Genomic DNA, 24,177 nt, shown 5'->3' with positions numbered 1-24,177 from the left:
ATATGGTGATTTTAATCTTTCCAGCTCTCTAGGACTGTAACCATGCCCGGTGTGTGGTCGTGTCTGGAGGCTATGGTGGCCAAAGAGCCTCATTCATACTGTCCTCCCTCCAAGTCACAGCACTCAAGTCCTCCATGAACGGTCGGTTGTTCTGTTATGCTGAAACCACAACTCCTATTAGTTAGTCTGCCACATGATGATAAACTGCTGAATGACGTCATACTAGTTTTCAGCTTTTATGATTTCTCTGAACAAGAAGCAGCCACCCACAACATGCCTTTGCAGAACTGCAGCCCAAATGTTAATCATCTCTCGTTACGCTTCTTTCTACTTGAAACACAAGAGTTTTCTGTAGCTCTAGCCAGTGAGTCCTGACTCCTGATAATATGACTAAGAGGATATTAGAGTTTGAGGGAATTTAGAGATTATCCATTCAAACCCCTCTTACTTTTCATGGATAAAAAATGAAGTGCATTATTTGAGATAATGTAACGGGAAGAAGTTATTTTAAAAATGGAAGAGACTCGCACACATGCTCATAGGATAGAAAGATTGACAATAACAGGACAGGGAAAGAGGATGCAGGATCACAGTCCCCAGGGAAACAGAAGTAGAGACTCTCCGTGAAATGCGTAAGTCCTGATTCAAGTAAGTTCTTATAATAATGAGTCAGGTTGTCCCAAGTGCCCAAATCAAATAGCTTTCAAAGTTGGAAGAAACATTTGCCCTTTTCATATGTCTGGATACTATTTGGGGATTCTTAAATATTCTTATAAACCATCAGGACTGAGCCTAAGTTTGCGTAAGTGGAAATGCTGTTAGAATTGACATAGGCACAAGTCTATGACTTCAGCAACTGTAGGCTTGCTTCAGAATTAAGTCTCAGGGGCAGTGTGATCAGAGCTAGAAAGGGGTGACCTGCTAAGTCAATATTTTTACAAAAACAAAACCCTAGATTCACAAAACCTTTGCACTTGAAAAAACCATTTGCCTCAATCCTCTAATTTTCAAGGCATTTAAAAGACTTGAACAAGGTCATGCAACATCATAAAGCTCTAAACAAGGATAGAAATTTACAAACCTGTTCACTCTATCACAGACATCAGTTCCCAACAAACTCTAAAATAGACTTTTGAATCAAACTCAAATAATGCCTTTAGGAAAGTAACACCTTCAGAAAGCAACTCAACTAGAATTTCAGATTCAATTTGCTGATTTTATAACTTGTAATCTTTTTTTTTTTAAATCTCAGTGTTTTTAGCTGAAGAGAAAGAAAAGAGTGTAAGGAAGATCTCTGCTTTCCTTTAAAGTCCGTTAGCATGAGGTAGATTACTTGTGCTATTGGTTACTACAATGTGCCTGGCTGGCTCAGTTGGTAGAGCATGCGACTCTTGATCTCAGGGTTGCGAGTTTGAGTCCCACATTGGGTATGAGATTACTTAAAAATAAAATCTTAGAAAAAAAGTAATGACTTTCTAGGATATATTGCCCAATTTAATAATCAAAATTCTCGGGGCAGGGAGAGTCAAATGGTCATAGATAATAATGAGGAGTCTAGGGGCGCCTGGGTGGCACAGCGGTTAAGCGTTTGCCTTCGGCTCAGGGCGTGATCCCGGCGTTCTGGGATCGAGCCCCACATCGGGCTCCTCCTCTGTGAGCCTGCTTCTTCCTCTCCCACTCGCCCTGCTTGTGTTCCCTCTCTCGCTGGCTGTATCTATCTCTGTCGAATAAATAAATAAAAATCTTTAAAAAAATAATAATAATGAGGAGTCTAATTCAGGTTTGAGATTTTCATGGATATCAGGAAGTTTCTTTCCTTCCCTAGCCACTGACTACATTTCAAATTTCCAACCATTGCTTTAAATACCCTTGACCAATGGCATTCATGCTTTTAAATGGGAACCAAGAAAAACAGGTGACATCACGCAAATGTGTCTAGGCCAGCCATTCCCATAGTACCTGAAGAGGGTCTCTGTTGATAGCATCATTTCCTTTAATGTTCTTCTAAAATCCCATATCCTCCAGAAAGTCTTCTGGTGTTCCCACTGAAGAGCTGAGATGGACATTTCCACCATCACCAACAATCCTCCTTTTCAACAATCTGAGCCTACAGACTTTGAAGTGGTCCAGGCATGGGCTGCTGTCAAGCTCTGCGCAGTTCTGTGTATAACACCGTGTGGTGACCTGCCTCTGTCTCACCCATCTTACAACATGAGCTCCTAGGATGCCAGGGTAGAGACTCTGGGTTGCCTATCTACATCCTTTCGTCCTTTTTCCTTTCCTTCTTTCTTCCTTGCCAACAGAACCCCCAAAGTGCCCAACTTCAAAACCACCACTTCCGAGCTTTCCTTGAAGCCAGGAGACCAAGGAAATTTAAGAGAATGTCATCAGGTAGGACTTCAAGGAAAGCTCCTTTAAAGGGGCTCACTCAGCTAGGAGGTGGCCCATTTTTGTCTTTGTCCTTCCTTCTTCCTGCTGCCTGGAAAATGCACATAATGAGATGTGGGGGAATGGGTGCTCCCAGGGTTGTGTCACAATCTTGAGTGAGCCTGAGGATGGAAGCTATGTGTTAAGGATGGCCAAACAGGAAGATGGAAGGAGCCTAGGTGATTGATGACTGTGGGACCACTATGTGGCCCTGACCTTCCTACATATGGACTTTTTTACATGAGTGAAAAAGAAAACCTGTCTTGTTTAAACCCTCATTATTTGAGCCTTTGTGACAACCTAATCCTAAGAGATCCAGAGGCCTTATTTAACCTGTGCTGCGCAGATGGCATTTGAGGAGCCAGGGTTCCTCTGTGGCTCCCTTCCTACCAAGCGAGAGCTCTATGAACGGGTGTTAGACTAGAATCAGTTCAGTGGCTCATAAGCAGGTTTTCCTATGTATCAGAAAAAGTAACATTTTAATCCCTATTATCTGAATGTAGCTTTATAGACTAACACCTTAAATGGAAGTGTCCTACTTGACAACTTCAAATGTCCTAAACGTGGCTGAGAATACAGAAGCAACTGACCAAAGAGATTTTTTTTTTTTAAGAGAGAGAGAGTGTGTGCGTGCGAGCAAGCAGGGGTGGGTGAAGGGGCAGAGGGAGAGGGAGAGAGAGAACCTTAAGCAGACACCCCACCCAGCAAGGAGCCCAATGTGGGACTCGGTCTCATGACCCTGAGATCATGACCTGAGCCGAAATCAAGGGTCAGATGCTTAACTGACTGAGCCACCCAGGCACCCCAACTGAAGACATATTTTAAAATTAAGTCAAACCCTAAAGCTTCTGCTTGTGTTTTTCTCTTAGGAGAGCATCTCAGTCCTTCATTCAGAGCCCATTTACTCTTGATTTAGATACAGTGTTAACAGGTTGTCCTCTCAGGAGGTCAGAACCTCAAACTGAAATGTTGGATTCCCCCAAAGACAGGCCCACTACCAAGAGCAAATAGTCACAGCTCATTGAACACAAGGAATCTGAAAAATTATAGAACTACAGACATATAAATTCAAAAAGCTCAGAGATTTGGGGACTCAGAGTGCAGGGCAACTAGCCCATCACAGTTATTATCTCCCGCCGGTATATCTTGGGTCCCAGAAGAGCACCGTGACTGTTATACTTGATGTTAGCCAAAAAGCTGAGAAGTGATAGCACCATGACTGTTTGAATGAAGACTCCATTTCCACCAGAAGAAAAAGGAGGTTCCATTCCAACCTGTATTCACTCACAGATATATACCCAAGAAAGTGGAAAACACATGTCCACACAAAAACTTATGCATGAATGCTCATCACAGCATTATTCATAATAACCAAAAAGTGCGAACAACTCAAACGTCTATCAGCTGATGAATGGATCAACAAAATGTGGTACATTCACACAATGGAATATTATTCAGCCATAAAAAGGAATGCAATACAGATATGTGCTGGAACATGGGTGAATTTTGAAAATACTTTGCTAAGTGAAAGAAGCCAGACACAAAGGACCACCTATTTTATGATTCCATTTATATGAAATACCCAAAACAGGCAAATCTAGAGAGACCAAAAGTGGATTCGTGGCTGCCAGGGGCTGGGGGGCAGAAGTAGGGAGCTTATGGGTACCTGGCCTCTTTCTGGAGTGATAAACCTATTCTAAAACCTGATAATAGTGTGGCACTGGGTGGCTTTGTGGGTTAAGCGGCTGACTCTTAATTTCAGCTCAGGTCAGGATCTCAGGGCCGTGAGATCGAGCCCCACATTGGGCTCCTCGCTGGGCTCTCCTCGCTCTAGCACACTCCCTTTCTCAAAAAAATAAATAATAATACAATAAAAACTGAAAGTGGTTATGGTTGTACAATTCTGTGAATATACTAACTGCCCCTCCAATAAAACAAGAATTGTACACTTAAAGTGTGAATTTTATGGTATACAAATTGTATCTCAATAAAACTGATATAAAAAAAATAATCCATAGATCTAGAGAAAAAATCTGGCATTTCCCTCCCCGCCCCCCAATTTTTTTTCATTCAGTTAACCATCTGAAGAGAAAGGAGCATATAATCTTCATTATGCAGAGGTTTCCACGTAAAGTATTTTAAGTTTGAGAAGATTGACTTCTAAAGGAAGAAGCTTCAGTTATCTGAAAAATTCAATGATTTCCTGGTGATGTCAACGAAACGAGTTGACTGTATCAGGATTCCTACCGGTGGGTGTTGACAGTGCCTGTGGGCACCTCATGCAGAAGAAACAGCCCCCCTCTTAACTCACTTGAACAGTTGGGCAATGACTCACAGACTTTCTGTCCTTTCCCTCCCACAAAGCTGCTCAGTATGGGTAGGAAGCATTAACTCACTAGCAGGTGAGCCACCTCAAAACCTTTCTGGAAGTCAGCAGGGTATAAATCCTAATAAAAATACAGCCCGTGAGTACGCACATGATGCTTCCAGGAGGCCCCTGGGACCAGTACTCACACTCTGCTATAGGACCCAAGGACCTCCCACAGCCACGCCCACGTCCTACCTTCGAACCCTCCATTCCCTCCCCTCTCCTGTCCCCTTTGCCTCCTTCTTTTCACAGGTAACAGCCTCCTCAGGAAATCGGATTCCTCCACGTGATGAAGGGAGATTTGCAAGTTTGCCTCACATCCCAGAGGGCCAGGATCCCTTCCGTTTGTTCCACGTTGGGGTTGGCTGTGTGGCTCCCTCCTCCCCTCCCCGGTCATCTGTCTTGCTCTCTGTGTACATTCCGCACATTCCCTCCACAAGACCTTCCTACCACTGGACTAGGCACAAGGATACGGTGCTGGCAGTCTCAGCCTTTATCTCGGCAGAATTCTGCAACTCGTCATAAAAGATAAAGAATGGAAGATCTGGTGCTGAATAAAGGTTTCTTTGTTTTTCAGGGAACAGCTTATAGCTACTCCAGATGGGTTAACATATTTTTTTAAAACTCGTCTCTGTATTTAAAGGGATTAAGAAGAGATACTTGAAATAACTTAGACGGGTCCCGAGAGTCCAGCATTATGTAGACAGCCATGTGTTGGCTCCCATGGGCTGTCTAACCATGATGTAAATGTTGGGGAGTCGGGGTGGGGGTGCAGTTAGAGGTACTCTTTAAAGTTTCGACATTTATTCCGAACTTTTGGGACTTCCAAGATATTTTCTTTTCAAATCAAAAACTCTTTCCAAGTATGTCTTCGTTTAGCCAGAATAAGTATCTTTAACATCATTTCAGAAACCAAAAGAAAACCAGCACAAAAATAGACGAGCCTCTGGTCAGGGTTCTCCTTCCTCCCCGGCAGGCTCCTGGCTGAAGTACCAGGTCTCAGGCGCTCTGGCGAAGCCCGTCGGGTCTGTGGGCAGGAGAGAGCAGACCCCGTCTGCCAGGGGGTACTCCTCCACAGTCGGCACCTTCTCTCATCTGCTCAAGGGACATCACATACAGCTAGTTTGACTTCTAGAAGCTGAGTGGAAGTCGAATGATGCGTAAGACATCAAGATCCTAAAAGGATACTATCCTTTCTGGCCCTAAATAAGCTAGTCTGTAAACTAGAATGCCAGTAAGAGAATGTATTGAACTCCAGTATTATTCTCTCAGAGAAATACATCCGACAAAACTATAGGCTTTGCTTTCTAAAACAACATGCACGCTTCTATGTACAGGTATGCACCCACATACTGGGCTGGGGGGCTGGTTGTTGCAGGGTGGCTAATCTGAGTGAAGACTCTCTTACTTCTGGGAGGAAAGTGGTCTATCTTGACGGATCCCAGCATCTCCAGCTATACAGTAAGTAGAAAAGCGTGCTCCTAGACTGAGGACCGGATCCCTTGTACCGAGAGCCCCCACCTCCAGCTTTGGGCAGGGGAGGAAAGCAGCTGAGGAACAGAAGAGAGCAAGCTGAAACAGCACAGGGAAGATGAAGGTCTCCTCCCAGGGTCCAGGCGTCACAGAACTCTCTCTCAGTAGAGGAGTGGCCAGAAGTGTGGCCCTTTCTCTGGGACACTGTGCTGCTCCTAAGGGATTAGCACGTAGTGACATGTCTACCCGTCAGAGAGCGGGGGGCACGGGGCAGAACAGTGCGTGCTATCATCTTCACTTGTGCCAACGAGTACGCCATGCTCAGGAAGAATTCTGAAAGACTACAAAACAAGCTGTCCGGAGTGCTAATTACCCTAGAAAAGGGACCTTCGCCTTCTACCTTCTGCACTGTTTTAACTTTTGCCAAAATAAGTATGGATTACCTTTGACATTTCAGAAAATACAAAAAATTAGATGAAACAAAAAGAGTTCAGAAAAGGGAGCTCTCATTACTCTTTCTCCCTTATTGTATTTTTTAAAAACAATACAACTGAGGGGCGCCCGGGTGGCTCAGTCATTAAGCATCTGCCTTTAGCTCAGGTCATGATCCTAGAGTCCCAGGATTGAGCCCTGCGTCAGTGCTTCTCCCTCTGCCCCTCACCCTGCTCATGTGTTCCTTCTCTCTCTCTCAAATAAATGGAAAAAATCTTAAAAAAAAAAATACAAGGGAGAGAACAATCTCATTCTCCAGGATCTTGTAGCCTTCGCATCCCTAGGAGTGCTGGGTAGATAAGAGTTAAGCCCAAGCCATTCTGGTGAGTAGAGCACCTTTTTTGCTGGAGCATATTTCCAACGTTACCCACCTGAGAAAAATAAGTATTTTTTCCAAACGACAAACAAAAGCTACTGAGAGCAAATTACATCTGCCCTTGTAACAAACTTCATTCTCTTTGTTTATGTTTACAAAATGTTATGGAGATGCAAAGGGCACTCCCTAAAACGCAGATTGTTATTAAGAGAAACAAAAAACAGAGAGTCTTCATTGAGTTGTAGCTGGCAATAATGTTGACACCAGTGTCAACAAGTTTTGGGTTGTTGGTTTGTTTTTTTTTTTTTTAAAGAGAAAGGCTTATGGGGCGCCTGGGTGGCACAGCGGTTAAGCGTCTGCCTTCCGCCAGGGCGTGATCCCAGCGTTATGGGATGGAGCCCCACATCAGGCCCTTCTGCTATGAGCCTGCTTCTTCCTCTCCCACTCCCCCTGCTTGTGTTCCCTCTCTCGCTGGCTGTCTCTATCTCTGTCGAATAAATAAATAAAATCTTTAAAAAAACTTTAAAAAAAATAATAAAGAGAAAGGCTTAGGCCACAGATGAGTTTCTAAATTTAAACCTCCATCCCCAGAGACAGTCTTCTAGTTGCTGATTCAGTTTCATCTCCTGAAAACAGGGTCTTGGATAGGATTCTGCTGGGGCAGTGAGGATACCTGCTACAGTTCTAGCTGTGGTTTTTTATTTCCTAGTTTGCCTTGGGACACTCTATCATTTTCCCTGAACAGAAACCATTTGGAGAGGAAGTACAACAGTATTCATTAAATGCTGTCTGCTCTTCAAGGGCAAGATGTTGTTGTCAAGTTTAGTAGGAAAAGGGAAAGTGGAATCTAAATCATGCTCGTTGTGATGACAGAAGTTGGAAATGGATCCTGAAACAGGTCAACAAACCACGTTGCTGAGCTGTTAGCACACAATACGACAATAAAACTCTGCTAGCTGGTCGCCACTCGACCAGCCACTTGACCAGCTTGCCACAGCCACCAGAGGTGGGCACACCTCCTGCTGTCACCACCTGCAGTGTAGACCGAGAAGCCAGGGGTGCCGGTGCCCCACCTGCGCGTGGCTGTCGTAACTGCCACAGAAGTCCCATCATTTAAGTAGATATTAAGCAAACTGAAAATATAGGAGCTTAGTTTTTTTAATGTAGTTATTTCTATGAAAATTAAGTCAAAAGTTTTAGAAAGACTTTAGGGAGGCAAATTGCTTTTTAAAAAAATACAGCTAAACTGCACGTGAATAAAACAACTCTAAAAGATTTTAGATTTTAGAGATGAAACGTTCTGCACGCAGCTTGCTTTGAAGTTCTCCCAACACTTTGTATCACGTTGAAGACACTGGAAGGAATGTAAGTGAGGAACAATGGGTAGAATTTATACAAGCAAACAAAAGGGGTATTAATCATCGTACCTATAAAACTCCAAGAAAAGGCTTTGACTTTACAACACAAATGCACATTTATGTACATTTAACCGAAATGTCAAAGTATATGTGAAACATTTCCATGAGAGAAGAGGCCTTCTATGATGTAATATGAAGAAACACTCCATTCGTCCCACTCTTGAAAGTCACCTAAAATCTCTCTGCCTTAATGGGATGCTTGTCAGATAAGAAGGCCTAATCGCTTGGCTTGACCCACAAAGTACACACTAGGCCCGAAGCCCTCCCCAACTCTGCAGGCCTCCTGGACACTTCCCTCTCGTCTAGATGAATTTTGTGACTTCAAACTCAACATGTCAGATATTGAATCTCTTCCCTTCCCCGTCAACACTGCCTCTCCTGCTGGGGTCCTCTAGTGTCTTTCACTGGCCCACCCAGGCTTTCTACCTCAAAACCTCAGGCAGGTTGGATTGCATTCTGCCCTCCTTTGCCCTCATCATCAAATTTTTCTTCCATGATATTGCCACCAGTATTTCTTTACTTCACTCCCTCTATCAAGACCCTCATACAGACACTGTAATAGCTTTGAAAGGGCTTCCCCACTTCCAGACACTCTTTCTCTAGCACAAAGAGACCCCCATGCCTCTGCTCAAACTCCCAGCCTGATATTTAAAGACTGCTATAAGCCGGCTCAAATCTTAATATTATCCACCAGTCTTTTCCAAGCAGCCTCTATATTCTAACCAAACGAAAATCAATGCTCTCCCTTGTATTTACCTCTATTTCCTTTTCTATGCCCTCTCCATCTGGAATACCCCTTATTTTTATATATTCCCTGTGGTTAAACTTCTATCCAATCTGTAGGGACCATCTCAAATGCCATCTCCCCTGGAAGCCTCCCCTGACCACCCAGCTAGAAGCTGCCTCTATATCCCAGAGTTCATGACACTGATGCGTCAAACCATTCTCTATAGGTATTTATCATTGCCCACCTATATTAGAATCATTCATCTCCTAGTTTCAACCAAAAGCTACAGTGGCAGTGTTTTGCAAAGTGCATTTCACAAAAGAATAGAGAAGATAGTAGACCAGTAAGAAGCTGGGCAGTAAGTCTGAAAATGCTGCCTACTCTCGTCCTCACCTTAGAAATTGCAGTGGGGACGGGGGAAATGGATGTGTATGAGAAATGTCATAAGGGTGGGATTGTCAGGGCTTGATAACTGAAGGCTGTGTGGAGTGTGACGGCAAGTGACGTAGACGGGCCTCGAATGTCTGGCTCGGACATCTGGGAGATGCCACTCAAGGAGAGGGCAAGAGGAGAGAGTGCAGATGTGGGATATCCAGCAACATGTGTGGTCTGCAATAGCTGAACTGAATCCCTTACTGGGAAGGAGTAAGAAAATAAAAGGCCAAACCTATGGCTCTTGCAGTTCTCGTATTCCTTGAATACTTCCCAGGTTTTGCTGCTGTTTTGTCCAACACCTTTCTCCTCAAAACCCTCCCCTCCTCTCCCTGGATGGCCCTGTCTTCTCTCATCCTGCTCCTTACTCTGCTAGTTCTGTCACTAATGCCTTTTCTTCCTCCCTCTCCACAGAATATCGAAATGGTTGCATCCCAAAGCCCTCTCCTCTGCACTCTGCACTCTCCCTTTGGTAGCCTTGTCCATTCCCTGGGCCTTGATGAAAACAGCAACAAAAATAATTTCTCCTCAGTCCTAACTATTCTATTTTCTGCTAGAGATTTCCACCTGGATGCTTTGAGGTCTCCTTGAATGCATCACATGCAGAATGGAACTCACTCTTCACCCCCAAACCCATCCTGCCTCTTCCCTTCCTCCTCTAAGGGGCCTCACAACTGCCCTCATTCCTCCTGCCACTGCATTTGCTCCCACATCGCTTCTCACCAGGCCTCCCTTTACCCAGTCTCCCTCCTCTTGGATCCTCTCTGAGCATTGTAGCCCACAAGCTCTCTAAAACACTTGTCCATAGGCTACTAAAAAAAAATTCGATGGTTTTCTGTTGGAAAACTCAACTTTTCAGATACTATACAGGTTTATTATAGTCTGGCTTATTTTCTGCTGATCTCCTGCATGTGCCTCATGCTCTGTCCAACCAAGTCAAATCACTCACCATTCCCCAAATACGTCCTCTACTTTCCCACCTCCAAGCCTTTCACTCTTGTTATTCTCTTTGCCAAGAATGCTCTTCCTGAATCTCTGCCTATGGAAACTCTACAAGACTCAATAAAAATGCCTCCTCCCTCATGAAAACTTCTCTAATCATTTCAAGTGGAAGAAGTCGCCTTTCCTCCATGATATCCCACATGCTTTACTTGGATCACTTTGGTGTCATTTATTATGCATTGCCTTATGTTAAGGTAATTTATGTGGACGTCTTTGCTCCCTTTTCATACTGTAACCTCCTCATGCAATAATTATGTCTTATTCACCATGGTAGTGAAAAGAGTACCCTTCTGGGAGTTGGGAGACTTGAATTTTAGTCACTGCTCTATGCTGACGAGCCTTGTGACCTGGGGTAGCTTAACTCACTATGAAAGAGAACTTTGTAGTCAATGTATCAGTCTGAGTCCTGAGTCCAGAGGGGAGAAGAGATGAGAGGAGAGGAGAGGGAGGGGCAATGACTTTCAAGGACCTGGAGTTGGCACTAGGTTAAAAAAAAATTATATTTGAATTATATATTTCACCATTTCCTAATGAATGATTCATATAAACTATCATCTGATGACATTGAGGGAAAAAATCCAATTTCTGGGGTTGTCCTTATAGTACACGGTCTTTTTCCTCAAGTTGCTTGCTTTCTGGCACTTCTCCTTCTCTAACGAAAGGAAATTTCCAACCCCAAGACAGGCTCTGTTCTTAAAGTTTACTGGTAAGTTACCACTAAACCCGCTAAAGCTCTTCCCTGTGGAAATGGAAGTACCAATAACGACAGGGTACCACGGATGGGGTTCCAAGCCGGCCTGTAAATGCCGTTTCGCCCAGCGTGCACCTGACTCAGGGTCGCAGCCGCTGTCACTGTGGGCGTACCTGGTCCACAGCTGACGTGCCCCTCTCGTTCCCAGCCCTTGAGATCCTGATGTGGGAGCCACGGGAATACTGTGGGGCTGGAGGGTGAGGAAGTTAACTCTATTTTTAGAGAATCTGGGGAATTGAAGAGGAGAAAGAAGAAAACTTGAGACAATTAGAAGTAGCTTAGGTTAGATTTTTCAAAAGCCAGATGACTAATCAGCTGTTTGTTCCTCCTACTCACTGCCCCTGCTGATGTGCATCCCAGGGTGAGGCCCTTCACCCCACTGCCTCAGAGCTGCTCTCCCTTGGTCCCATCGGCCAGCTGCGCCTGAGAATTCTTTGTCGTGGGGACCGTCCCTTGCCCTGTGCAATGTGTAGCTGCATCCCTGGCCTCTAGTCACTCAACCCAGCAGCACCCACCTCTTCACCAGTTATGACAATTAAAAATGTCTCCAGGCATTGCCAAATGTCCCCCGAGGGGCAAAGGCATCCACTGTTGAAAACCGCTGCACCGAACGGACCAGCAGAGGTTCTGGAACATTGTATGCTTCAGAAGCACATAGTGAGTGTGTTAAAAACACAGGTTTCTGGGCCCCAGCCTCAGAGATTCTGATCCAATAACTTCAGGAAGGGGCTGGGAGTCTGCATTTTTGACAAACATTTTTAACTGCTATCAGTGGCCCTCAGGGAATTTTGGGAAATACTACAATAAAGATTCGAGGAAGTAAAGAGACATCTTTCCAAAATGCAAGTTTTCACTCTGCTGCACTGAGGGAAGAGGGAAGCCGACCAGACCAGTGGGGGATAGCAGGCAACTGGAGAGAGGCAGGCAGGCCAGCCCTGGGAAGCACCACAGGGAAGGCTTAGGGAGGGAAGGTCTGCCAGGGCAGGACTGCTGGGAGGATGCCAAGGGGACGCGGTGAAACACCAAAGTCAAATTTAGCCTATTTCAATGCATTTTTGCCCAAAAGCACTCTTGGCTCTTTGGAAGTTTGTTTTCCTCCCTCTACCTGGGACCTATTATGTGGATAGGCTCTGTCCTAAGCTTTATATATATATTTTTCCATTTAATCCTCTCTCTCACCATAGGAGAAAGCTTATCAACTTTTAACATTATTTCTCTGGAAAAATTCATTGTCTCAAAGAACTGACTACAAACTAACTTTTGACTCACATCTTCACAAAAAAGGGATGGCCTGTGCCAGTCCTGGAGCTCCACTATCTTTAAAAAAACTTTGCAGCTTGGCTAGAATGGGCAAAGGCTCTCTGAGCTGGAAAGGCAACGTGTCCCTCATGGGCTCATTCAGCCTCCAGGACTCTCCCATCACGTAAGGAAGTCCTGGTATGTTCCCTAAGAAGACATTCTCAGCTTCTCTCCTAGCTATTCCACATTAGAAAATGAAAGACAAAAGGCTTATGAGTACCTACCTTCCCACTCTGATGCCACAAGTGGGTATGCAAATCCAGTCACCTCGGGGGGAGGGCAGACCGGTGATGTAAGTGAGTGAAACTAGGCAGGCCTGTGGCTCTCTGGCCGTCTGCTGACATGCAGAATGACCTGTCCAAGGCTGTCGCCTCTTCTGAGAAGCCAGAAATCTAGAGTTTTATGTGGAATTTGTAAACATTCTCAACTAAACAAAAAAAAAAAAATCTTTCTTCGAATTTGACCAAACAAAACATGCCATTAAACTGTTGGTTTATGACTTCTGTGCTCCAGATTCTTTTCTGGGTAGTACTACCCGTACTATGCATTCTCTCTCCACTCTTTCTGCCTCCCCTCCTCCCCCTCCCTCCATCTCTCAATCCCCTCAACCTCCCACAGGCAGTATAATTTCCAACTCCTCCCAAAAACCTTCAGCTTCATTTTCCATCAGAACCCTTGACTTTCGGGGTGCCTGGGTGGCACAGCGGTTGAGGGTCTGCCTACGGCTCAGGGCGTGATCCCAGCGTTATGGGATCGAGCCCCACATCAGGCTCCTCCGATGGGAGCCTGCTTCTTCCTCTCCCACTCCCCCTGCTTGTGTTCCCTCTCTCACTGGCTGTCTCTCTCTCTCTGTCAAATAAATAAATAAAATCTTTAAAAAAAAAAAAAAAAGAACCCTTGACTGTCAATGTCTGACCCTGACAAATCGGGGCGACTCTTTAAACTCCCTTCCATCTTTGCCCAGCCTCTATAGGTGGGCTGTGCTTTCTTTCCCTCGTGCCCTTCTGCTGTGCCCTCCCTCGATCAGCAACCCTTCTGGTTGCTGGCTGCTTCTGGATTTCCCATTAACTTGCTTAAGCCATCTGCCCTCCCTGTCCTTCAGGGGCAGCGATGGGAAGAGGATGGGCAGCTGATACTGGGGGTCTCTGAGCATTCCAGACCCTCAAACTGCATTCTGGCCAAGCCCCGGGGAAGTGGTAAGTCTTACCAAGGGGAATAGCTGGAAGGGCAGCTAGGGAGGCTGGATTCTCATCAAGGGGCTCTCAGAATGGGTAAGGATTCTAGTGTGCAAATGGAGGTCTAGACACAGGAGTGTCTCCTGTCTGTAGGGGACTATCAATATCCTATACAATGAACTGAAGGTCAGAGGCCTTTCCTCATTTAGGGGTGCAAAATAAGCCTCCTGATTCACTATGTGATCGTGATTAGAGGTTGGGAGATGAATAATGACCAAAATTGAAATTATTGCCAGCCAAGCAAGCAAGGGCTTGGTGTCAGATTTCATATGATTTTTCAAATATATTTGTAATGAAATTTCTTGTACACCCGAGTTTATGGTTACAAATTTATACTTGCCTGTCATCATTGCTATGACATCGACAAGTTTCATATGATTTCAGTCAATGTTCTCAATCAAAACTCCAGTTCTCAGAAGCCTCCTGACTTTTCCAAATACCCGCTTGCTAAACTCTCCTGTTTCAGATACACTCTTTTCGTGTAACGGCTATTTGCGGGCAGCTCTAAGGCCTGCATCTTTTGGTAACCGTGACCTTGATGCTTCCACACAAATCTGACCAGACCTCCCTCACTCTGCCTCCACTGCCCCCCACCCCTCACTGAGATCTGAAGCTTGTATCTTTTAGGAGAGAGGGGACCTCATATCCCTGCTGCTGGGGAGGGGGGTGTAGAATGGCCTTGCCTCCTGGGCAGTGTGCGGCATTTAGACCACTCTTCCGGTGATGGGACTGTCATACTGGGAAACCGGGTTGATTCAATCAATCCGTGTGATAGCATGGTACTGGCTTTAGAGTAATATGAACATGGAAGTGAGGGAAGAAGCTAAAATAGGGAAGCAATCCCCAACAGCTGTGGAAGAGGAATTCACAGATGCCAGTCCACGCGCGCCGTACAAGCCCTGGTCCCACACCGACGTGTCACCATGCATAGGGACCGCCTTCAACAAAAAGGTAAAAAAGCCAAGGCATTTGGGGCTCCTTTCCACTCTACCTCGCTTTTTCCTTCTCGTTGCTTTGGGAAGACAATTTTTCTATTAGAAAACAAAGTTTCCATTCTGATCTTCTTAAACAAAAGCACACACACAGAGATTTCATCAATAGAGACCTCTGGCATAGCACGTTTAGTTCAGGGGTGAGGACAGGTGAAGCAAGACGGAGGTACAAAAGAGTGCTATACACAGAACTGGGAGTTCTCGTCTGGACTCCACCATTAGAAGCTGTGCGGCTTGGGGCGAGTTACTTCCTATCTCTGAGCCTCCGTTTCCTCAACTGTCAAACGAAGGTTTTGAACTTGGGGAATTCTAAGACTCTCTCTTCCAGTTAATGTTCTAGTGGTTAGGGGTGAGAAGCACTGGACAGATCAGAGGATGTGTGAAGGTTGAAAGGGACTAACGGGGGGGGGGGCTGGGCAGTTCAGTTGGTTTGATTTTAACTCAGATCATGATCTCAGGGTCATGGGATGGAGCACAGTGTCGTGCTCTGTGCTGGGCATGGAGCCTGCTTGGGATTCCTTTCCCTCTCCCTCTGCCCCTTCCCCTGCAAGTGCACTTTCTCTCTCTCTCAAAATAAATAAATAGAGAGATAGATAATCTTTTTAAAAATATAAATAAATTTTAAAAAACAAATAAGGGGACTAATGGGAACAACAGGTCAAATCTGCCAGGATTTTTCTAAATTCTAGCAGAATCTACTTTTACATTCACTCCAAGAAAGAAACAGGAAGAAAAATATGACACCCTCAATGACAAATTGTCAGTTTTAGATGGAAGTATTTCCTCCCACCTGTATGACCGCCCTTTTAACCACCAATAACTTAGAAAAGAGGGAAACACGCAGAGGCAGAAAGCCATCTGTTACCTGTGAGGGCCTGACCCACACCACTCAGGTCTGCCTTTATTTTGCATAAATTGTGGGACTGTACCTTCAGGGGTTTCCCAGAGTTATAAATCTCCCTCTTTCAAGGTTAGTGCTACTAGACTGTCCCTTTGTGTGGTGGGGTCTTTTTCTCTTAGCACTTTTGTCCAGAGAGAAGAGAGAAGGGTTAACTCCCGCTGTTCCTACAATCCTCAGGTTGGCTGGCTAGACCACGTGAGCTATGATCCTGGCCCCCATCACTCACCCTGGTCTGCCCCCTGGACTGGCCTGCCCTCCACTCCTCCCTGGCACCCTACACTTGGATGTTTTTCCACGACCTGACTCCTTCCGCACCTACTCTCTAGAACCGAGCACCTGTGCCCAGGCCAGTACAGCACACCCCTTTCTGCTTTACTGGTGAAGCCAGTTCAGTATTGGTAAGACGGTGCTAAAGACATTTCTTCTCCTCTCTATTAACACAAAGATGTTAAAAATGATTTCCTTTAGGAAACTGTCCTGAATCCATTTTGGAAGCAAAAGGGATCCTAATAGACCAATGGGAAAGGAGACCTGGAGTCTCAGGATCTTAGGCAGCATTTTGCTCAAATGTCTTATTTTAAATATGAGAAAATGAGGCCCAGAGAGGTGAAATGACTCAAGTAGGTCCCACAGCTGATTAGCACCAGAGCCATTACTTTAATGCAGATCTTATAAGTCCTAGACCCGTGCTGTCCTGTGTGGAAGACACTTGAGGTAGCCAGAACATCGTGGTACCATGGACTATTATCTAGTTTACAAAACAGACAATAGACAACACCAGCCTACTGGCTCAGTAATAAGCCATAACATTGGACAAGAAAGCATGGATGGTTAAGAGTAAGCTGTGAGATTTACAAAGGAAGTAAATAAAATTCCTCAACATGAATTCATATTTGCACACAAGCTGATGAGCCCAATACCCAAGAACACTTATGTGGGCAAACACACCGCAATAAGTGTTCTTAGGGACTGTCATGGTTTAAATTACAACCCCCTCAAAATCAACTTGAAGTCTTAACCCCCAGGATCTATGAATATGACTTTAGTTGGAAGCAGATATAATCAAGATGAGGTTATATTGGACCAATGTGGACTCAAGTCCAATGACTCGTATCTTTATAAGAAGAGGGAAATTTAGACACGGTCACATCGGCAAGGAAGCCACGTGAAGACAGAGGCAGAGATTGGAGTGATGCTTCTCCAAGCCAAGAAATACCAAGGATTGTTGGCAACCACCCGAAGCTGGAGGAAGCAAGACAAGATCCTCTCCTAGAGCTTTCAAAGAGAGCACAACCCTGCCAATACCTAAATTTCAGACTTCTGGCCTCCAGAATTGGGAGAGAATAGACTTCTGTGGTATAAGCCACCTAGTTTGTGGTATTTGCCACGGCAGTCCTAGCAAACTAACACAATCTGGGGAAATCGCCGAAGTGAGGAGAATGAAATCATGCAAATAAACGCAACGAGGCAAGGTCTATGGGTCGGTCCCGTAAGAAAGCTGTCCTGCCCGGTGTGGTCCTTCATCTGTGGCACTCCCGTTCGCAGGTTGGCCAGCGCGGGATAGAGCACATACTTCGGCGGGCTCGGTGTCACCGTTTGGAGAAGGCAGCCCCCCTTGGAGAGCTATTGTCAGACCTGCCGCACTGGCCTGTGGCAGCTCCCGCCACAGCTGCTCTCTGCACCTCTCCTTTATTTAGCTTTCAACTAAATTGTCAGCAATTTGGGGGTTGGGAACGGGAACTAAGGTCTTAAACACCTCCCGTATGAAGAAAGGAGCTGGTGTCATTAAATGGGGGGCTTCAAGGCCATACAGACCAATCCTCTCATTCTAGAGATGACAGCACTGGTCATGTTGTCTGTTTTCCATACTCACCACAGAGTATGTGTTGGGCAACTGAGAGACCCCTGAGTGAATGTTCGGTGATGGATAAAGTGACTTGGGCTCGTAAAGAAACGAGACTTAATCTTGTGGTAGGAACAAAAGTCACTACATGGCACCATGTCACTGCTCTGCTCAGACCAGGGTCTGGTTGTACCACTTCTGGCTTGGCATCTTTCAAAGAATGGCTTGCTGGCCTACCTTCCCTGAAAGATCTTCAGAGGGTTCAAGGTCTGAGCTTAAACGAAAGTGACTCAAAATTAGGTGCTCAGAACTTATAAAACATTTTCAGCTGTGTAACTCATTCTGTATTATAAGACCAAAAGAACAGTCAATTAAAAAAAAAAAAGATACTTAGGGGCGTCTGGGTGGCTCAGTTGGTTGAGTGTCTGACTCTTGGTCTTGGCTCAGGTCATGATCTCAGGGTCTTGAGATGGGAGCCCTGAGGGCTTCGCGCTCAGCAGGGAGTCTGCTTAAAGATTCTCGCCCTCTGCCCCTCCCCCCACTCACCCTTGCAGGCTCGCTCTCTGTTTCTCTCTCTCCCTTTCTCTCTCTCTCTCAAATAAATAAATAAATCTTTAATTAAAAAAAGATATTTAACCCAAAGTCAAATCTAACTTAGAGTAGAAGGCAAATACAGCTCCTATCATAACGATAAAAGATGCACAAGAACAAAATAAAGAATAACTGTAACTCTGTCATTTTGCCCCAAAAGGAACGCAATACCTTCCATTTCTGCTGTTTTATTGCTCTCCCCAGCGCTTAGTACATGTGACATATTGTTTTTACTTGTTTATTCAGTCAGGGCCCATCTCCACTCACGAGAATGTGAGTTCTACGGGGTCTCAGACCTGTTCTCTTTTATTCACTGGTGTAGCCCCAGGGCCTGGAACAGTTCCAGTCATAAAATTGGTTCACAATACATATTTGTTGAATAAATGAGTGAATGAATAAACAAATAAGTTTGGGCAGGGAGAGGAGAAGTCACATGATGTGGATAAGGAACTAGAAGATGTGGCTACCTTTTGCCTACAAAAGTGACTTTCGCGTCCACTAGCCATCAAGAATCTCTCTCTCACTTCTCTGCTCTGATTCCATCATCACTAAGCAGCTTTTGGTTTATTTATTTTTTTAAAGATTTTATTTATTTATTCGAGAGAGAGGGAGCAAGCAGGGGGAGGGGCAGGAGGGCAGGGAGACTGTCAAGCAGCCTCCACACTGAGCACTGAGCCAGACTCAGGGCTTCAACCCACAACCCGAGGCAAAGCCAAGAGTCGGACGTTCAACCAACTGAGCCACCCAGGCAACCCTAGGCAACTTTTTAAAAAGATTTTATTTATTTATTAGAGAGAGAGAGAGAGAGAGAAAGAGCAGGGGGGAGGGGCAGAGGGAGAAGGAAAAGCAGACTACCCCACTGAGCAGGGAGCCTGAGACGCCGGGCTCCATCCCAGGACCCTGGGATCATGACCTGAGCCAAAGGAAGATGCTTAACCAACTGAGCCACCCAGGCGCCTCTAAGTAACTTTTGATTTAAATCTTCCTATGTGCATCTTCCTACAGATGGGCATACAGGGATCACAATTTGGGTGCACTTGGTATGATAATTTTTAACTATAAATTAATAGGTTGGCATTTCATTTATTTTTAAATTGGTTCATATCTAAAAGAATTCTGAGGAACAGAATCTCAACCAGAATGGAAACCTGTGGTGAAAAGAGCAAAGAATAGCACACAGAGAACTTGAGTTCTCACTCTCCCTTTGCCTCACCTGGTGGCCTTAAAAAAATCACTTCTCTGGGCTTCAGTTTCCCCACAGAGGCATTGAACTTGATAACTTCTGAGTCCCTTCCATCTTTCAAAGTTGGACTTCTATAAAAATTAACAAAGTAGGCTCTTCCATATATTCTGACCTCCTACGAGAACAGTTAACTGGTGTCTCGTGTCGTTGTCTATTGGCAATATAGTGTGGCTCAGCTAGGGCATGGGGTCAGCGCCTTCCCTGGGGTCAGTTATCATCACCATGAAAAGACAGAAGTCCTCATTAAAAATCTAAAATGGAAACACTCCCTAGGGGAAGTGGAGGGCACACAGCAACTCTTTTCACATTCAAAATTGCACAGGTGAGTAGGTGTGGGGAGGTGGAAGGAGGTACAAAAGGGAAGAAAAGGCAGGGCAGAGGATAGAGGATGTCTAGGTGATGGGAAGGCAGGTGCAGAGAACATGGGTTTGGAGTTGCTCATTTTCTCATTAGAGCCCGGCAGACGCTTAGGTTGACAAATGAGAATGTGCCCATTAACTTTTAGTAGATACGTGAAGCTATTTCCATTATGAGCCATGCCACTCTGGGGGAGGGCAAGAAAAGAGTGTCCCATAAGTTTATCTTCCTTAGAGGCTGGACTTACCCATTTGCCAAAATTGTCCCATGCCTGATCTTCCTGTAACTCTCTCAGCGTTCATTATCTGCCCTTCCTGAGATCCTAACTGCCCATTTGTGCTAGTTCTTGGCTATCTCTCAAATTTACACCTCCATATCAGACTTCGCACCTGAGTGCTTGTCTTATATGACTGCTCACCTAAAAATTAACAGCACTCAAATATCATTACTTTAAACATCATATGTCCAAAGCAAACTTCGCATAACCCCCTTCCCAACTCACTGTGCTTCTATCCCACTCCTCAAAACCTTTTATCAACACTCACCCACAACCTCCATAAACAACAATAACAAACTCACCAGTCTACCCACTGTTCGATAAATGTGCACTATTCTGCTATTTGTATCATGAGCTGAAATGGTCTGATGGATCACCCAAGACTGTTGAGGCTTCTTGCAGAGGCTCTTGTCTTCACCTCCTTTCTCACACTTCCACCTTAATACATGTTCCCATCCCTTCGTGGCTAAACTCTCCGAGTAGCTTACTGACTGGCCTCCCAATCTCTCATCTCTCCCTGCCTCCATCCATCTCAAATCAATTTAGGTTGATCCTTTTGAAACCACTTTCATCAAGTCACAGTTTGCCTAAAAACCAAGCTTGAGGGTTCGTGTTTACCAGTCACAGTGTTTACCAACTCCTCCTTTGACATTTAAGAGCTTCGGTCAACGGCTCCCTCTTCCCCAAGCTCCGCATGATCTCTATTTGTCATTTGTTTGAACACCAAAGATGCGCCAGCCGCCCTATCACCCTGTAGCATTCCTCTCTTCAATTAAGCCTCGATTAGAAGAACTGCCGCAGCGATACCTGCCTTCCAGACTGCTCGTATTCTTGCCCTGCCAGGGATCTCCTCCTTTCTGCCAATCCAGATCTGATCTCTCTTCCAAGACACACCTTCTGAAGGTTTCCCATGTGAACGAATCCCCGACCACAACAGCCAGTTGCCTTTTTCTGAATTCCTTCAGTACTCTCACACTCGATTTCTATCGCTAAGTATCGTTCTCTTATTATTTCACATGCATTTGTGGGTTTCCTCAACTGAAACATGAGCTCCAGGAGAGCAGGGGCCAAATCTTTTTCTCTTCTCTTACCCAGATCTGGAATGAGCAAGGGCATATATGAGGCCAGTAAGGACCCTGATTTTGCACACAGCTCATGGACAAGGCCCACTTGCCGCAGTATAGGCAATAAAGGCAAGAGGGGTGGGGGCACCAAAGACCTAAGAGTGGCTCTTAGCACAAGCACAGAGACATGGCCATGCTTTGAGAAGTACTTGTTAAATGCTGAATTACATTTTAAAAAATAATTCAACTCCCTTACACATCAGAGCACAAAAAGCCCTACAGAAATACAATAGCTGGTAGAGCCTAGCAGGTCTCAATCAGTAAACAGATTTGAAATTCTTCACCCTTCTTGGCCAGAATGCCAGGTCCAGGGTGGGACAAGAAGGCACCATCTCACTGTCTCCATCAGAAGTTGGTCTTATCAGTCCATGTCCTTGAACCAAAAGTTATCTGACTTCAGTACAAGCCAGATATTCCTAGGGAAACCTGTAAGCCCAGCTCCCCTCCTCTCAGTCCAGTTACACAATGTCTTGTACAAACCTAGAACCCAGCTAGGTGGTGTGCAGCCCCTTGCAGAATGCAGGGAAGATGCCCCTTTCCCCCAACAATTCTTAGAAGGAGCACGGAGAGGGAGACAGACTTACCCTCACATAGTAGTTCATGCCCATCCCCAACAGGTGCTGCAGAAAGTGCCTGTCCTGCCTGCTCCCTGGGGTCGGCTCCCCAGGGCCAGGAAGGGGACAGGCATCTGGAGTTAAGACAGTCGCCCTGTGCCCCACCAGGTCTGGCTGCGGCGGAGGTCCGGTCCCAGCCCTATTTAGACCGGTCTCAGGGGAAGTTGGGCTGCTGGGAGCCGGGTCCTGGCTTTCCTGGAGCTTCAGCCGGGGCACCTCTTTGGTACCCAAGCAAAAGTTTTTCAGACTCAGCAGGGTGGCTGGGTTGGCCAGCTTCACGCTGGCCATGCGAGGGATCAAGGTGCACAGTGGGGTGGGGCTCTCCTGGGACGCCAAGGTGGCATCTTCGGCCGGCAGGTGAGGTGCCAGGGTGGGGTAGGGAGGCTGAGGCGAGCCCTTGTTCCCCACCGAGCCTCCGGGGCTGCTTTCGTCCAAGGACGTGATGGACTCATTCCGAAAACGGCTGTACTTGGCCCTGTGCAGCATCCCGGGGTGCCCGAAGAGTCCTACATACAGCACAAGTCCTGCCAGGCTGTCCTGACCGCGTTTTCGCATAGCCTTGGCAGTGCTGAAACAGGATACTGTTGCATAAATCGCCTCGTCGTCTGCTGGATAAACGGAACGGAAAGCAAATGCCTCAGCGCCCCGTGCAACTCGCGGCAGCCACCTCTCCAAGTCTGCACTCTCCCTCGCCCACCTCGGCTCCCGGGCCCTTCTGGGTGACAGCCTGGGGGGAAAACGCCTCCCCAGCTGATTTCAGTCCCTCCCTGGCCCCGGCGGCAGCACTCGGTGTCCTCGCCTTGGATTCCTTGCTGGGAACGCCTGGACCCAGGCTCGCGGTGGCAGGGATCGCTCACGGCCAACTCTCAGGCACGCAACCGGGCCGAACCCCGGCCAGCCCGTCCCGCCGCATCGCCAGCGAGCGGTGCAGGAGCCGTGCAGAAATATTCAGCGCCCCCCACCCCCAGCCTTCCCTTGCACACAGGAACTTTCAAACCTGCTCCCTCCGGCTCTCACAGGGCGGGGCAATGACTGGCCTATTAACCCTTTATTTGTTCCAGTGATTGTTCATTTAAAAAAGGAAAAAAAGAAAATGTATATATGAGCCAAAGGCCCTTCAGCCTGAGTTCGTTGATTCTGATGGCTGCCCTCTCTTGGAAGATCTTGTCTCGCATCCCGACCGGGCCACAAGCCAGAAGTACTAGTGACGGGCGGGGCGCCGCATTATTTCATGGACTGGCGATCCCTCCGTGTTCCTCAGATCCCCTCCCAGCCTGCCCACCCTAGCTCTGAGCTTCCCTCCCTCCTGGACTCGTCTCAGAACTACTTTCAGGAGCCGGTCGGCAGGAGAAGGCTGAGATGTGCAGGATGATGCAGAGTGTTGAAATTTTTATGAATGAACTTTGCTGAATGAATTTCTCTGTGTGTGTGCAAGCTAATAAATCCGTGAATGAAGCTGAGAATAGCCGTAATTGACTGATGGTCTCAGGGGTGCTTGGTTTTTATCCAATCAGGCGGCAGCTTGATGACTCATGCACCATAAATATACTAAACTAGTAGCCAGGAGAAATAAAGCTGGAATGACAGATTTTATTTTGTGATATCTGATGAAAGGGTTAAAAGGAAAGGCAATCTCTACTAGCAATTGTGGGCAAGCTGGGTAGCAGCGGGTTAAAAGGTTTCTTTTCTTTTTCATTGAGACGGCCGGGAAAGCCAAGCAGAAGAGCTAAAATTTAGCTCCATTGTTCCACGGATATTAGGACATATGGTACACAACTCCGGTGGGAAGCCGTGATGCATTTTTCTTAGAAACATAGTTCTTTTTTTATTGATTGCTGGTTCCATCTCCCGTCTGGTGCAACTTCCTGTACCTATCAAATGCATTCTGAAGACATGATGACAACTGCAAAGGCTTAGCACACAGGAAGCCAGGAAGGGAGTCAGGAAAGGGAAATGCAGGTTCTTTTAGGAATAGAGAAGAGGAAACTGCTGAAACCCAGGGAAGATATGGAAATCACATATTTTAGAAGAGACAGAATCTTTGCTGAAGGTTACATTTCTCTGTAGGCCAACTCTCTTACATCTGAAATTGTTCATTAATTTACAAATTAAAACAACATGGCAAGGGTGGAATAGGGGATGTCACCTTCATTGTCCTACTGTCCACAAGGCTGCATTAGGCTCATGTGTATTCATGACTTCGGTGGTCTGAACTCCCTTGGGATCTAAACACAGGTTCTGAATTAAATGGTTGCTTATGACCCACTGAAAGGCATTCTGTCTGGTTTCCTGCTC

The 24,177-nt window shown here is 45.9% G+C and overlaps 1 protein-coding gene across 2 annotated transcripts in view; it reads right to left on the bottom strand.

The window, feature by feature from the left end:
* Positions 1-23,035, bottom strand: part of SHC4 (SHC adaptor protein 4) — a 136,061-nt gene extending 113,026 nt beyond the window's left edge. The window contains exon 1 of one of the 2 annotated variants that reach the window (XM_034661005.1): positions 21,853-23,035. In XM_034661005.1, the coding sequence (XP_034516896.1) occupies positions 21,853-22,437 (585 nt within the window). In that variant the 5' untranslated portion in view covers positions 22,438-23,035. The remainder of the gene's footprint in view (positions 1-21,852) is intronic. The other variant, XM_002917545.4, reaches the window with a different exon arrangement.
* Between the last annotated feature and the right edge of the window lie 1,142 nt (positions 23,036-24,177).

This window comes from Ailuropoda melanoleuca, chromosome 5 (genome assembly GCF_002007445.2).
Source record: "Ailuropoda melanoleuca isolate Jingjing chromosome 5, ASM200744v2, whole genome shotgun sequence".
Lineage (NCBI taxonomy): Eukaryota > Metazoa > Chordata > Mammalia > Carnivora > Ursidae > Ailuropoda > Ailuropoda melanoleuca.
This window is presented reverse-complemented; position numbering and strand designations above follow the sequence as displayed.